Here is a 17,507-nt window from a genome sequence, read left to right on the forward strand (position 1 = left end):
TCCCCTGCAGACAGAAGGAAAATATGGCAGGAGAAAGGGAAAACAGGAAAGATAAATCCCAGACTTCACAGAACCTATTCATATCTACTGTATCAACCCCTCACTAAGCCAGCGGTGTCCCAGTGCAGTTCAGGTTTCTGGGGGCCGCATGCAAAGATGCCGAGAAGGGAAATCTTACCAAATACTGTTATTTCCCAAGACATTTATTTCTCATGTAATATTTTAAAGCGTCGCGTTTTAGCACCATGAAAACCTTCCTTCTGTAGAACTGTGGTATATAAATAGGTCAAATCCGTTCAGAGCCCTTCAGATTTTTTCATATCCCTGCTAAAAGAGGAACAAGAAACTTCAAATGACTGAAAGATGAACCACTTGAATAAGGTGTCTTGCTTTAAAAGGATTCTAATGATGTCACACTGCAAGCTCAACAGCGCTGCACAGGGCAAAGTCATACTTGTCAGAAAAAAAATCCAGAAACACGAGCGTCACATTTATTCTCTAAAGATTTGTTTAAATAGAATCCATCATTAATAAATTTGGCCTTCTCAGTTGATTCTGGAGGGCCCCACACCCCTTTTTGGTAGTAGAAATGTCACTATCGTCATCCCTCCTCTAGAGGGCGCTCTGCCCCTTTTGTGTTTGTTTCATTATCACGTTCACCTGTCCCTGGATTCACCGGTATTATTTAAACCCGGTGCTCCGGAAGCTCGGGGCTCTCCACTGGAAGGCCCACCTTGCATTAAGTCGCCCTACGTCCGTGGCTTGAGGTCTTAGGCTTCCGATCGGCACCCTGACCCAGCTGAGTCCGGGGCTCGGAGCGCCTGGCCTCGTCATGGTGCTTTTAACCTCCTGTTCTGGATCCCGCTTTGGATTTTAACCCTGTCTCGTCTTGGATCACCCGGTTTTTGGATTTTGGACAGCACCCAGATTCCCCCCCTTGGACAGTCCTGGAGTTGTTCACCTGCGCCCCCCCCTTGCACCTGGATCACTGTCGGCACCGCCCCCTGTTCGCCATCCAGTCCTTCCCTCACCGTGTTTTCCCTGTAGCCCTTCTCCAGTCTCTTCCGGAGAATACCGTCTGCACAGGGTCCTAAACTACACACTACACGGGAGTCGGGACCGGCACCCCGTTACAAGAAGCAGATTGATCTGAGGATTTTATCCTGATGTTGTTTTGAAAGAAGGGAATGTGGAAAGTTTGAAGAGATCCGTGTCTTCTTGTTTTCCGAAGGCAGTATGGAGGAGAGCTGCTCAGCTGACAAACAATGTGATCTGTTTCAAACCGATCGGTTTCTTGATGTTATACGGTGTGTCCTTCGTGCCTCTGATGTCAATGGTAATTTTTACATTCATACTGCTTGCAAGGGAAATTCAAGAGAAAGAGGCAACGAGAAATCAAGAGGGAAAACGACGTCAACTGTGGTCATCCGCCCCACAACAGTTTCTCACCCCACAACGGTTTCTCGCTCCACAACGGTCCTCAGTTGTTTTAGAGAATGCTGTATTCCATCACATCTCAGAGAAATCCAGCTGCACGCCTTTCTTTTTATTTTATATGAGCTTTATGACCTTTAAGAAATGCCCCTCAAGACATGTTCTGTAGACAAAGACACACTCTAAGATGTCTGTTGTCTGCAACAGATATAAATTGTGGAAAAGTCACATAGTGCTCTGAAACTTGACAGGCACTGGAGTGTCAGAGTGATGGACTGATTCAGTTAGTGCTCTCTGAAAAGATTTTCTGAACACAATTCCACAGTACAAGTCTGGAATTAACTCAAAACAAAAAAGAACAGAAAACCCAGTGGAATCAATGCTTCTTTTGAAAAGTGCCTGGTGTCTTCCCACAACATGAAAGAGGGATTAAAGCTAAACTCCATACTAAACATACATGTTAATTTAATTTCTTAAAAATGTGAAATGATTCATTCATTCTGATTATAGCTTTCAAGACACCTTTTCTTGAGCTTTTAAACAACACTTTGCGGACAGAACAGAATATAAAACATGAAATGTTTTGACTTTACAGACCCTTAGATCTTGAATACCTCCATCGGAAGGGACTGTTCCACATAACTGCTATACACAAGGCCTCTGCAAACAGCATGTATGATTGTTACAAACAACCTTGTAATGCTGTGATCGTTCTATCGGATTTTCATGTACGATGAGCTATTAATCAGTAAAACAATTGTTAATGGAAATTATCCAGGACTTTTGGGTTTTTGGGTCCAGTTTTCTGGACAACTGGAGGCGTTCATACACATTACATGATCTAGAGCAGCACCTACACACAGAAACCCCTCAGAAAGACAGAGAGGACCCACTGGGTGTATAACCCAGGATAGATGGAGAGTTCACTGCTGGAAGACAGTCTTTTGTTTTTTTTCCTCTTTTCTTCTACTTTTTAACTCCTTTTTTAAATCTGATGCTCATAAGTGATCTCTTTCAAACAATGCATCGTAACGATCTTCTCCTCTCTTCTCGTCTAACTGTAATGCTGTTGCACTGACTTCTTGGTTGGTGAAATACTGTCTGCCACTGTGTTGTTATGTTGCCAGTGTGGGGCAAATTTCCGCAGTGGGACAATATAGCTTGAAGTGAATGGAGCAATTTTTCATCTCCAAATGCACAGATCAGCAGCCCCCCCTGCTGGCTCACCTTGGCAGCTGCGCTCATCTGTCAGGAGCTTGTAGCCTTTCTGGCAGCTGCATTCGAAGCTGCCCACCGTGTTCCTGCAGAAGTGGTCACAGCCCCCGTTGTGCGCCTGGCACTCGTCGATGTCTGCAAGCAGGACAGGACAAACACATGGGGCATCAGTGCCGCACAGCTCTGTGGACACAAGAGCTCAGGACAGTACAGACACACAGGGCATCAGTGCCGCACAGCTCTGCGGATGCAAGAGCTCAGGACAGTACAAACACGGGGCATCAGTGCCGCACAGCTCTGCTGACGCAAGAGCTCAGGACAGTACAGACACACGGGGTTTTGGGTTACCCAGGAACAGTTACTGTAGTTAAAAGGAAGGTGTGGCCACTTTGTTAAAAATGAGAAAAGAGGCAATGGCTTTCATTTGTATGTTCATTGTGAATGCAATTTAAGCTTCATCTGTTTGATCAGTGTGTTTACTTTGCAAGACCATTGTTCTGGTAGTATTAAAACAGTAGAAATTTGTAAAGCTGTTTATTAAAGTACACTTTGGATAAAGTACACAGAAAAAGGTAATGGCCTTACGAGCAAAGAAGAGTATCAAGTCAAAAACACATTGTACAAAGAGGAAGGGAAAAAAAGCTTTCTTGTCTTTTTCCTGGATCTGCAATATTTTAACAGGTTTGCATATTACACTACATCTCCATTATGCTCTAATAAATAACCTGGTGTTTTTGCGTGCTGTAAATACAGTTGTCCACAGTACATGCAGAATCACATTTCCCAGCTATAACAGTTGAACAGACCATGTCGCTGACAATGGCACCCTGTGGACTGAAGCAGTGCTGTCGAAGGTAATACCTGCACTGCTTCACTGAGGAGCTCAGCTTTTGTACGATTGCTCTAAGAATTTGACAAAAAAGTCTTGAGCTTTAGCACACAGTACACAGTTCATATCACAGATGCTATACACCTGCCTCCCAAACTCCTTACAGTTGATGATGATGAAGATAATAGTAATTCCTTACACTTATATAGTAAGTGGACAATCCACTCAAAGCTCTTTACAGGTAATGAGGATCCCCCTCCACCACCACCAGTGTGCAGCCCCACCTGGATGATGCAACAGCAGCCATAGTGCACCAGAACACTCACCACACACCAGCTCTCAGCAGGGAGGAGAACACAATGATGAAGCCAGTTCAGAGACAGGGATTATTAGGAGGCCATGATTGGTGAAGGCCAGGGGGAAATCAGACTAGGATTCCAAGGTTTTTGATGGTTTTTGAAGATTTTTAATGACCACAGACAGTCAGGACTTCGGTTTTATTTCTCATCCAAACAACGGCGCCTATTTACAGTATAGTGTCTCTATAACTATACTGGGGCATTAGGACCCACACAGACTGTAGGGTGAGCTCCCCCTGCTGGCCCCACCAACACCTCTTCCAGCAGCAACCTTAGTTTTTCCCAGGAGGTTGGGCTGCCAGCTGAAAGCTGAAGTGTGATATGGCTGCTAGCAACATATAGTACCTGTATACAATTTACAGCTATCTCCTAAAAGGACATTAATTATAATTCCAGGCATTTACATAGTGACTTCTTTCCTAAAGGATCCTGAAGCACTTTACACGTAGAGACCTATAGTCTCCAGTCTGGAACTTCTGCACCAGCAGCCCCACTTCACAGGGGAGAGAGAGCAGCTGAATTAAGAGGGAACTTCAGAGAGGCCAGACTGCACCAGCGCAGAGTGGAGTACAGCCAGGACACCAGGGTAACACCCCAATTCATCAAACAGGAATACTGCTTTCATATTTACGGACTCTCAGAAACAATGTTTGCATCCAAAACACTGATAAGAGTGCTTCAAAGAGAACAGTGACAAACACATGTGCCTTTACCCCCTCACGCAAAATCACTCACTTACTATATTATTACCTGTCTGCTCCTGGTGATGGATATCCCCACAGATGTTGCAGAAAATCATTCTCAAATGCTTCTGCAAGGCCATGGCTTGACTATGTTAGATAAAATGATTTAGGAACAATTTCACAATGTTACTGGAAGGGCGCAGTTTGGTCATGTCAGACATTCAGACAAAATGCTGCAGCCACAATACATTTATCCTGTGTATGTTTTTACGAGGTTTATACGTACTGTATTATTAAGATGTCAGAATGTTACAAAATCCCAGGCTGACAAGTGAACATTGCGTTTGTGTTAGATTTTGGCTGTGACAACATTGGGAACAATGTTTTGACAGCATCCCCTGGAGTCTGCATATTCACATCACTGCAAGATTTCTGTACTTTTGCAGCTTTTTTTTGTTAGGGAGCTACGGCGATTTTTGCTTAGCTGGGCAGAAAATAATTCTTCAATAATTCTTGATCAAGCACGATACCGACCTCTTCCTGCAGTTAAAGTCACCAGAGAGCTACTGTACAAAAACTCCAATGTGTTATAAAACTCACTGATGTGTACGTTTTGGGAAGGTTTCTTATGACCTTGGAGTCTGGCTACACACATCACTTCTGTTTTATCCTTAAAATGAATTTGAAATCTGAATAAGGAGGAGTGCAACAACTCTGGCAGGTCGACTTCATGACTCACGATCTCTGCTTTGACTCTGTGTGCCGACGCGGAGACCAGGCAGAGACCAGGGATACTAACGGAAAAGGAGGCTCCTTCTTGAGCTGGCCTCACTGGCAGCAGGCACGCTGCATCATCTTCGGTTCAATATTGATCCCTCACGTCTGTGACGCTGCCCTGGGCAAATCACAGGGACTGCTGAAGACTCTGTACGATATGAAGTGAGAGCAGGAGGCCAGAGCACCGTACTCTAGATTACACTGGTAATCCCTTTTTGATTGGTGTTCTAAGTGATCAAAACTGCTTCAGATTAGTATTAAAGCCTTTGAGCCAAGAGGCTGCCGAGCACAAAACAGTGAGGGAATTGTGCCAAGGAAGGTATTCAGCACCAAAGCTGTGAAGGAAACAGTGGGTTCAACAATGAATGGCAGCTAGAAACTGAAGTCTCTGGGCAGAAAAATCTCCCGTGTGCTGAAACAAGACAAATTGAGTCGATTTTCCCAGGCTCCTATCCACTATTACTGCTTTTATAAAATATACGTTTTAGTTCCTTTCTGAAAAATGCTCAGTCATGAAATATATCTACTGCACAGAGAAAGCCAGACATTTCTGAAAAACTCACTAAGGACAGGATATACAGTATGAGATTTTGCTTTTAAAATAAAGAATAACACATACTGTACAAAGCTTAATATATGCAAGCCTGTAGCACATTGTTCTTCCATCTGTGAAACATAGCGCGTTTAAGGCCAGTTTTTTTCTTTTTTCTGATGCTGAGAAATTAGTTCATGCTTTCATCTCCTCAAGGTTAGTTAACTGTTAGCGAGACCATCCAAGAAATGACTTCAAAAACTCCAGTGGCTCCAAAACTGTGCTGCTCAAGTGCGTTTCTAGAGTGTCAGGAGTGGGCGGGTCTCACATGTGTACTGTAGGTGCGTGTCAGGAGGGGGCGTGTGTCATGTGTGTAGGTGCGTGTCAGGAGGGGGCGTGTGTCATGTGTGTAGGTGTGTGTCAGGAGGGGGCGTGTGTCATGTGTGTAGGTGTGTGTCAGGAGTGGGCGTGTGTCACGTGTGTTGGTGTGTGTCCTGTGGGTGTGAGTCACATGTGTAGGTGTGTGTCCTGTGGGTGTGAGTCACGCGTGTAGGTGTGTGTCCTGTGGGTGTGAGTCACGCGTGTAGGTGTGTGTCCTGTGGGTGTGAGTCACGTGTGTAGGTGTGTGTCCTGTGGGTGTGAGTCACGTGTGTAGGTGTGTGTCCTGTGGGTGTGAGTCACGTGTGTAGGTGTGTGTCCTGTGGGTGAGAGTCACATGTGTAGGTGTGTGTCCTGCGGGTGTGAGTCACGCGTGTAGGTGTGTGTCCTGTGGGTGTGAGTCACGCGTGTAGGTGTGTGTCCTGCGGGTGTGAGTCAAGTGTGTAGGTGTGTGTCCTGTGGGTGTGAGTCACGTGTGTAGGTGTGTGTCCTGTGGGTGTGAGTCACGCGTGTAGGTGTGTGTCATGTGGGTGTGAGTCACACGTGTAGGTGTGTGTCCTGTGGGTGTGAGTCACGCGTGTAGGTGTGTGTCCTGTGGGTGTGAGTCACGCGTGTAGGTGTGTGTCCTGTGGGCGTGTGTCATGTGTGTAGGTGTGTGTCAGGAGTGGGCGTGTGTCACGTGTGTTGGTGTGTGTCCTGTGGGTGTGAGTCACGTGTGTAGGTGTGTGTCCTGTGGGTGTGAGTCACGTGTGTAGGTGTGTGTCCTGTGGGTGTGAGTCACGTGTGTAGGTGTGTGTCCTGTGGGTGTGAGTCACGTGTGTAGGTGTGTGTCCTGTGGGTGAGAGTCACATGTGTAGGTGTGTGTCCTGTGGGTGTGAGTCACGTGTGTAGGTGTGTGTCCTGTGGGTGTGAGTCTAGTGTGTTGGTGTGTGTCCTGTGGGTGTGAGTCTAGTGTGTAGGTGTGTGTCCTGTGGGTGTGAGTCACGTGTGTAGGTGTGTGTCCTGTGGGTGTATGCCTGGGGATTAAGGACTGCATGATTCTTTAGAGCCACTTTCTCATCTTCCTGCCTGCCAGCCTCAGTGCACTATTGCTTTGAATGATAAAGTCTGTAATTTGTCAAACGGCTGGATGCTTCTGTCAGCTCCAGCCTCCTGGGCCTCATCAAGCATGATATTATCCACAGCCCGATCGATGTGCACAGCACAGCACTGCTCCAGACGGATCAATAACTATTTCAAACAGATATGATGACCCATTACCTCCCTAATAGGATCAAATGAATTAGCAGAAGTCAGATTACCAGGAAAAGGCCAAACAAGAATGTTAAGCTCTGCTTCTCCCAAGGTCATAAATCTAAGAGACATACGGTATTATTAAAACCACTGAGGCAGTACATCATCGTATACGATCACTACACACAGAGACAAGTAAAATATACCTCATTCTTGTTCATTTTAAATGTACACCCCAAATTAATACATGTTGATATTTTAATAATGCAACATTGAGAGTAAAATGAAATATGCTTAACAAGAATGTTAAGCTCTGTTTCTCCCACGGAAATAAATCTTAGAGGTATAAAAGGAAATTTACCTTTTCCAGGAGCCAAGGGAGAGCATGTTTTGTGATGTGTGTCCGGAAGGTTCATCAGTGTTAGTTGTGACCCAGATGTCAGTTCAGGTAAACCCAATGCGATTTACCAGGTGAATGCTGTGAGTCCTGCATTATGGTATCCCATACCACAGTCACACACGAGTCCGATCTCTGTACCTTACTTTTTCAAACTACACGAAGACTTCACAGAGAGGTAAAAAAGACAGTGAACCAGTTGAACCAGTATGAATATTGAGCTTATGTGCAGATAGCAGAGATTTGGAAACCTTTATAAATGCCCCAGTTTCACATCACCAGCTGCCTGTGGCTGTGGTTCAAGGTGGAAAAGTGTCATGGTCAAAGTTTTCTTGGTTCTCCTCTGTCACAGCAGTGGATTGGGATGGGATATACAGTAAATTAAATGTATTGATGCTAATATATGTGTTACTGTGCTATCATGAAACTTGTGCTCTGTGAGTTGGCTCTTAACATTATGGTTTTAATGGAAGGGCCACAGAGACTCCACATGATGTTTCTAATTACAGGACCTGCGTTAAGAATTTGCCACGAAAAAATAGGGGCATCTCTCTGTTCGTAGTACCAAGGCAATCACAGTATTGTAGGTGTTTGTGCCATTTTCGTCAATGTGTCATCCAGCAGTTCCTTGAAAAGAAGCCAAAGTTTGGACTTTGACAACCTGGCTGGGCAGTGTGTTCCAAACTCCAGTAACTGTCTGTGTAATGAAGTGACTCCTGGACTCGTTTTTAAATGTATTACCACATAGGTAACTGTAGTAAGCTATTGACTTAAAAGTGTTGATTCACATACTGTAAGATAAATTACGGCTCATTATCAAAAATCGAAAAGAGTAGGGGTGTAACCCCGGCGTCCTGGCCAAATTTCCCATTGGCCCTTACCAATCATGTACTCCTAATAATCCCCATCTATGAATTGGCTACATTACTCTGCTCTCCTCCCCACTGAGAGCTGGTGTGTGGGGAGTGTACTGGTGCATCATCCAGGTGAGGCTGCACACTGGTGGTGGTGGAGGGGATCCCCATTACCTGTAAAGAGCTTTGAGTGGAGTGTCCAGAAAAGCGCTATATAAGTGTAAGCAATTATTATTATTATTATTATTATTATTATTATTATTATTATTATTATTATTATAAACTTGTCAGTTGTTTAATTCTCAAAATGTTGGAGTCGAAAAGTACTATATAAGAATTCACTTCAGTTTTTTTCTTATTTTAAGAATACGGCACATTATTTTGAATAAAGTCAAGCTGTTGGCAGAAAGGGTTTTAACTCAACATTAGATGACTAAAAGCATATTCCACCCAGGAAATCGACTTCCAACAAAGTGCTCTCAAAATTTTAAGAATCTGAATCAATTCAAAATCTTCATCAAATAACAGCAGCCTTGAAAGATTTTCTTTTTTAATTGTTTCTGTTTTGAAAAAGACTGAGAAGCTTCCCTTTACTGTTTCCTTCCATTTTTTTCTGCAAAAGCACCTTTTCACAAGCAAGAAATAATCTAAAAAAAACAGCACACACACACACAAACATACTCTCACACACACTCACAAAAACACACATACATTGTACTCACTCACACATACACAATCAGATACACTTCCAAACGCACTTGCATACACACACAAACACACGTACTGTACAAGCCATGTAATGAATACACTCAAGCAAAACAAAAGTATGAACAAGAACTGCACCTTTAGATAACAAGAAGAAATAGCAGCTCACTGCTCCAGACTTGGACACGTTTCGATAACAAATGACGTGTTCATCAAGTCTCACCCTCTAGATTCTGAAATAGGTGTTTTTTCTCAGCTTTGTCCTTGCTAAGTGGAATGCAAACCAGTATTAACCTGCCCCTGGTGCCAGTGCTGGTTTTCCACAACACTGGACAGCCTTTCTGAGGAAATGTAGGGAGACATAATTTATCTCCATGGAACATGAGTGCAGATGTTCCTTCTAAGCATACATCTGGAAACATTTCAGAATCAGTTCCTTTTTCCCCAAGTCTGCATGTGAAACCTGCAATAAAAGGTATTTTTCTAACCCTTTATTAAACTGTCTGTTATTTGAAGTGTAGCGAAGATTGAGCTCACAGAAAAGCATTAATCAAACATTTTGATATAAACATGACTAAATACTTCATATTTAGCTTTATGAATGCAGAAATCTAATGGTATAAACGTTACGCTACTATTTCACTGTTGTACAGTACATTAAATAAGATGAGAAGTATAACATTACTGTTAGTGACTATCCTACTACTGTAAGAACTCCCATTGGATTAACTTTATGGGTCAGTGGTTTTTATTTACTTGCCTCTCTAGTATGAAAAAATGTTCACAAGAACCAGAAATATCAAGGCTCTATACTGGGTGCCCTACTAATCAGTATCAGAAGCATCAGAAGGTCTAAATGATCAGTTCTATGCTGGTGACACTCAAATGCACGTCCATACTAAACCTGACACTGAAGTGCCTGTGCACTCTCAAATTGCATCTTTGATATAAAAACCTGTCTGACTCAAAATTTCCTTCATTTAAACTGTGACAAGACTGAAGTTGTGCTTCTCGGTATGCACCATCACCTATGTATAACAAATGCTGTAACTCTATCTGTGAATATCACTGTACTTGAAGTGCCAAACTGGAGAATTTGGGGGTGATATTAGATCCAGGCTTGAGATTTGACACACATGTACACAATATTGTAAAAACATAATTCTTCAATCTCAGAAATATCACCAGACTATGTCCTACTGTGTATTGTTTCTGACTGTAGCTGAAAAGCTTTTCAATACATTTGTCTTCCCTAGAATTGATTATGGCAACGCCCTACAAACTGGGGTATTTAAACCCACACTGAACAAACTTCAATATGTTCAGAACTCAGCAGCCAGAATCCTGACCAGATTGCGTGCAAAGATCACATTACTCCTGTCCTGGAGTCCCTGCACTGGCTTCCTGTCAGGTTTCATATCGACTTCAAAATCCTCATGCTCACCTGTAAGGCTCTACATGGCTCGGAAATAAGTCAATACCTGACTTATTATCTCACTGCTCCCCACCTCGCAGCCCCATGCCCAGGAGGATGGAAGAGGATGCAAGAGAAATGCGAGAGTGAAAAGGTTCATGTGTGGTATTTATCAGTTTTCGAAATTATGTCAGTAGTGATGATGTGTTAGGGCAGCACAGCTTATTTCTCAAGATATCCGATCAGATTGTCATAATATATTTCTTCCAGCTATCACCAGAAATCTCTCAGTCTCCACTCCCAGAGCTCTACAGACACTGAGTCTCCACCCCCATAGACTCTCATAGACTTTCTGTAATTTACTGAAAACATTTACGGGCACTTCCTACTCTTGTAACATGAGCAAGTATTGTCAGGTTTTCCTCATCACTAACATAATTTATCTCTCTCTGCACATCCACAAAGCAATTCTTCATTTTGTATTACATGGTGCAGATAAACTGTCATTTTAAAACAACAAGGATAAAATTTAAGGAGAACACTCGAGTGAAAACATGCTGAGTCCAAAACAGTCCGGCACAGTAATGCAGAACACTATCTGCTTTTAATCTGCTGTGATGAAAACTGAGAATGTAGTTTATGATATGAAATTTCAAGACTTAAGACAATAGTGCTGACTCACAAATGAAAAATGAGTAGAACAGTAAAAATACTAAACTCTTTTCATTTGCATACATGTCAGAAATCTTCCTCTACAGCATAATCTGGCAGCTTCATTCCAGTCAATTCAGAGTCACACAGTATTTTTGCTCTTTCCAGTCTGCCTTCCCGCCCATCCTAAGACAAGGCTAACAAGCGTCCTGCTGCTGTGGATACAGGTTTAAGCCAAATGACAGGTTCTGTAAAGAGGGCAGGTGGGGGTCTTTGAAGATATATTCCTGGGTTAGGGGGGGTGAATGTTTTTCCTCTTTTCTTTTTTGATAAATGACTTGTCTTTCCTCAGAGATGACTAACATCAAGCACAATTTATTAAGCCCACTGGCAAAACGTGGTGAAATTACATGGGCGTGCTGTGGGGGACAGCCTGACGGGTATGATGGTCTATGCATCCTCTCCCCAACACTTTTTTTCTTTGTCAACAAAATTCCTGCCACACCCCCTCTCCTCACCACCACCTTTTAAAAGGCCGACCTCTTTCAGACCCAACCCAAAGCAGAGCAGAAATGTTCAAATAGGTTCAAATAGCTGGACTCAGGGGAAGGTTTGAACACTGAGACAGAGTGAAGAGATTGAAAACCATAAATGCAACCTCAGACATGAACAATTAATCACCAGCGAAATACATGAAACGGATGTTCAGTTGTCTTCATCCACCCAAAAAGTGAAAATCCTGGTGCAGGAAATAAGATGTCAAGTTTGAATTCATTTTTATAAACTCTGAACCAAAGGGTTCAACAACACCACCAATACGCACCAATACGCATTTCCCGGCTGTGAAAAATCATTTTTATCTAAATGATAACAACACAATTTAAGAGGAAATAATACATTTACTAGGTAGGGAAGTGGAGTTTCAAAAGTTTATAAACATCTCTAATAGATCAGTCTTTGAACATTTTGGTTTATGAAACTACCAAGTTGAGAACAATGATCAGTTGCATTAAGGAGAAAGCTGGCTTAGAATTATTACACTTAAGTAGTTTTAGTATTAAGTAGTTTTCTAGCTAATCGCCCATGAATAAATGTCATGAGCTGAGGGGAAACCGGACTAACAGCGAATTTAGAGTATGTTTCCGCTGTGAACGATGCTGGTTTGGTAGTTATACTCCCACAAGACATCAAAGGCTCTGAGAAAAACACACTTGTGAAGACTGATAACTTAAACTCCCGGCTTCGAAAGGGTTGTGGGAGTTCGGAACAAGCCACACAGATGTGCAGCTGAAGCTACTGTGGTTGATGCACACTGGAAACTTCTGGATGAGATACTTAGATTAATTAACTACTAACAACCAAGGAGACCGGGATGGGCTGTGTTGCCTCCTCGCCTGTGGAATCTTCTGTTTACAGTTATTTTGTGCTCTTACAGTATGTCACACCCCTCATGCATGTTCTAAAACAGTATGAAAGAGGGTTCAACACTGGCTTTATGAGCTTGATATTTTATTCAATCGATTGAGGTTAAGAGAACCATTTCTCTGTGAAAAGAATTAGATTCAAAAACACACCAAACCTTTAAACAGAACTCCAGTAGACTAATGTCTTGACTGAAGTATTTTCTGCATCATTGAAAAAGAGAATCCTTTGTACTGACAGGTTAGGTGTTAATCTGAGAACAAAAGAGATAAGCAGGAAGACAAAGGATAGAAGTGGACCCTGGCTATTTCCTAAAAATATTCTCTGAATGCAAAATAGCTCATGTTGTCCTTAATATTAAACTGTTTCTGTTGCAACAACGAAAAGATCTAACTTCTGTTCTCTGATAAATATTGCCTGAGGTATTGTAAAGTCTGTCATGAAAGCACAGAAACAGACAGAAGCCAATAATACCTAAAAGGACAATACTCCAAGTTACAGCAAGATGGCATTCTTCTTACACAAGGGGCTCCAGCCTGGCCCCACTGTTCAAACAGCTCAAAGTTTGCTCATACGTCTCTTTGTAGATCCAGAGGAGCACCTCCAGTATTTAAACACATACATGCAAAATTCTCTCCAAGACTAAAAAACCGAGGTTGAGACTGAGGACGGCCTGCTGTGACCATGGTGATGAAACAGCCTGATACAGCTATGTGTGCTGGCACGGAGCTGAGACACAGGCTTTCAGACTGAGCCACATAGCCCCCAGACACTTTCACTCTCTAACTGCCCCTTCGGGAAACTACCTCCTCGGTTACACTATGTTCCAGCTCGGGGCGCCTAGGGGATCAACTTCTTCATACCCACAGACTGCACTCTTTTCAGCAGGTGGGCAGGACCAGGAACACACACCTAGGAGTGCACTATTCTAACTAGTCTCTGGAACCCAGTAAAGCATTCACTGGTATTAAGACCAGGACACACAAACCTTCAACAAAATGAAATCTCCTGATGATACTCCAAAGAGTGAAAGTAAAACCTTTTGATGAAAGCAAGTTAACTGTTTTGTAGGATTATAACATGGATGGATCACAAACGTCTTAAGCACACCTCGCAGTCCTGAGGAATTCAGAAAATATAATAGTGCTCATTTACTCCCCCAGTCCGCCATGTCTTGGAGGGGGAGGTCATGGAGCTCTTAAGAAGGTTTGCACTGGAGTCTTCACCTCAGGCTGGTTAATCTCACACAGAGAGCAGAAGCAGTGCAGACAATCTATAGAGAGTGGTCTTCATTCACCATTCGACACACTCAGAGTGGGTTTATAATATACAGTAACAGCAACTATATACAGTATATATTATAGTTGCACCTTCACACCTGAAGAAGGCTCCACGGCCGAAACGTTGTGTTTTCTTTCTTCTCTTTTCAGCGTGGAATAAACCTATTACTTGTTCCTATATCTTATGTATAACATATAATTTAAATTATTCAGTTGAATACACATGGCATTGCTGCATTTACTCAAGGAGCTCAAAAGCTAATATGCGATGAACTATTAAGCTACTTAATATATAATAACTTCTTAAATTGTTACTTTTAAAAGTTTGAAGTAAAGTAAAAGTTCAAAATGGAATTCTTAGATAAAAAAGTTTGCACATTTCAAAAATAACTAAAAGACCAATGTTGCATGTTTAAAAAAAACAATTGAGTAACCAGAATTTTCTGCTCTAGCAATAAAGCTACCAAATTACTTTGACATTTCTAATAAAAAAGGTAGGAGAAAATGACGTGTTCTAGCGTTGGAATAGACAGTAAACATTTCTTCAAGTTTAAAAGCCACTATCCCACAGCTTAAAACACAGCTAAACACAGCAGAAACTAAAAACAAATTAAGTCAAGCTCTCTGGCCCCATTCACTCTCTGTGTAATTCAGGGAGAGCGATGGTACAAGAGAATAACCTCAGGGAGAAGACCAATATAACCAGGAGAGACAGCACACACCACTGCTCTGCGCAGGAACTCGAGCTGCTGCACTGTTGCTTCACAACACTGTGACCACCACCCTTTCAACAGAGATTTATAGCCAAGACACTGGAAGCCCAACACAACCACCCGGCTGGGACTGAACGGCAGCTTACAGAGCTGGGGTGGGCAGTATATTTAAACAACAGGTTTCGTTGGCATGAATAAAAGCTGACAAAAAACGGGAGTGTTTTTCCTGATTTTTCTCCCACCACTCCAGCATTTCGGGGGGCAGAGGCAGCAGCGGGGGAGGAGGGAGGGGGGCGGCCGAGCCGCTGCAGAGCAAACACAGACACAGACTGACCTTTGCACGTTTTCCCATCAGGCTGCAGGGTGAACCCTACCGGACAACTGCATCGCACTCCAGTGGCCGTGTCTTTGCAGGTCCGGTCGCAGCCGCCGTTGTTGACAGCACAGGTTTCTGAAAGGAAGAGGCACAGGGGGACGGGCAGAGCCCCACGTTACTACAGTAGGAACACAGCTGCCTCCCCATGAATGAAGAGCAAAGACTCACAGAGCAGACACGTGCATTGATCCGTTATCAAACGTGTCCTGCCGAATGACTCGCTTAAACCTGGCCTTTGCATTTTCAACCTTCTTCAAGCTCAAGCAAAGAATAGTTATTATGCAAATAAACAAGATCCTGGATCACAGAATTCCAAGCCTATTTTTTTCTGCAAATTGAAGCAACACATTGAAGTAACTCTACGCTAGCAATGCCTCTTACATTGCTAAAGCAAGGTTTTATCGTGCACCTATTCGTTGTCAAAAAAACACTTATTCCTGGTGAGGGATGCAGTCAGCCAAACGCTTTCCCAGAATCACAGAGTGCAAGAAGGGATGACACCATGGCCAGGCCACCAGTCTATCACAGAACACACTCGGGGAATTTGGAACTTCCAATTAACCAGCTTGTTCTCAGAAGGTGGACGAAATTAGAATCACCTGTAGGAAACTCTGCAAATACACAAGTTAACATGCAAGATGATCGGGTCTGGAATTGAACCCAGAACCTAAAAGCTGTAAGGCCGCAGTGATAACCTCAGTGTCACCATGATATACCTTGTTCAAATGTTGAAGCACAAACTGCATGTATGGTCCTTCAATTAAAAAACGAATACTCTGACATGTTTTTTGGACTTGATATAGACAATGCTGCAGCAGCACAACTTACAGTTTAGAGCTTCAGCTTGCTCTAAGATTTTGTTGATTCATACTGAACCTCATCTAGACTGAACTGATATTGTGTGTGAAAAAGGCCAGCAAATGCTTCCAAATAAGAGTGATAATGTATATCAGTGCAGGTACTGTACATATTGAAATGATTAAGAACAAGTAATTGGGAAAACCCTCATTTAGCATACTGTGTACAATTTGGTCAGCACAATACAAAAGGAGCTCGGGAGAGAGGCGCAGCCAGGCGAGGTAAAGAACTGTATGTCCTCAGTCTTCAGACAGCTTTACCAGATGATTTAATTCAAGTCTTTAAATCTTCCCAAGTTACTGGCAGCACTGACCCAACATGCTGATTCACACTCAATTTTAAAACAATGGGTGATTCACCCTATCCTTCTTTTTTTCAATGAATAACATTTTCAAAAATTGTAGAGGAGCAGCAGGTGAAGTCAGCGTGATGGTAAGAAGGGGTGAAGTAACTGGATCCTTCGATCCGTGTCTTTCTAAAACCCAAAGGCCTCAACCACAAATGGCTCCAATGATAATATAATGATAACTGTTGAGTAGTGAATACATTTTATTGTATAATGAAGCACCACGTTGATAAACCACACTGAAAACTATCTCCTCACACAACCAATGCAAACACACATCTAGATTTTAAAGGTTAAAATTTACACACACTGAACCTGTGAGACTGCTGCCCATGTATGTAAAAGTGTGAAGAAACAGAAGTGAGGAGATTAATGAAATGATGCACAGTACTGGCAAAACACGCTCCTTATGCTCCTTAAAAGTGAGTGGAATAAGCTGGGATCCTAGAGAGACGTGAACCTGGAGGCGCTCCTGGCACACAGAGGGATTGTGCTGAGGGGGAGCACTGGCACTGTGATGGACAGCCTCCTCATCCACCAGCAACCTCATTTCTGCAGATCTTGCACTCTCTGCCTGCTTTTAGCCCCTGTAGTGTAGTCACAAGGTTTAACAATGAATTTCAATTCAATTGCCTGATTCTTCCCTGCACACTCACAGTCCACCCAGCCTTTGGAGTCAGTGGTAAGACAGACACATGCAGGGGTGCTAATGATGCACACGTCTGCAATAGGTTCCTTGTCTTGGTGGACACAAACGTACTTCTAGGGTTGTTACAGGTGTCAGGATGGGATACTGCTCACACACAGAATGTTCTTCTACCCGTCTTTCCCAAGCATCTGCTTTCAGTTGTGAATACAAGTTTATTCTGCAAATAATTCTAACATTCGTCCTACCAGGATGATTTGGGGTCGAATGGCTTCCTCTTCAGTTTGCAACTGTTCTTACTGTACGTAAATATTTTCAGCACTTTGAAGCTAAGTCATCAAGCACTAATGTATTTTCAGTGTCTCACATTTTTAAGTTAGAAAAGAAACATATTAAGCAACATGT

The 17,507-nt window shown here is 42.8% G+C and overlaps 1 protein-coding gene across 2 annotated transcripts in view; it reads right to left on the bottom strand.

Annotated features, from left to right (window-relative positions):
- scube1 (signal peptide, CUB domain, EGF-like 1) overlaps nucleotides 1–17,507 on the bottom strand; it is a 145,597-nt gene that overhangs the window by 32,702 nt on the left and 95,388 nt on the right. For both annotated transcript variants that reach the window (XM_088646101.1, XM_088646102.1), the window contains 2 exons: nucleotides 15,211–15,327; nucleotides 2,662–2,784 (listed from right to left, as the gene is read on the bottom strand). In XM_088646101.1, coding sequence (XP_088502227.1) covers nucleotides 2,662–2,784; nucleotides 15,211–15,327 — 240 coding nt within the window. The remainder of the gene's footprint in view (nucleotides 1–2,661; nucleotides 2,785–15,210; nucleotides 15,328–17,507) is intronic.

Source organism: Lepisosteus platostomus, chromosome 9 (assembly GCF_059453375.1).
Source record: "Lepisosteus platostomus isolate fLepPlt1 chromosome 9, fLepPlt1.hap1, whole genome shotgun sequence".
In the NCBI taxonomy this organism is placed as follows: domain Eukaryota; kingdom Metazoa; phylum Chordata; class Actinopteri; order Semionotiformes; family Lepisosteidae; genus Lepisosteus; species Lepisosteus platostomus.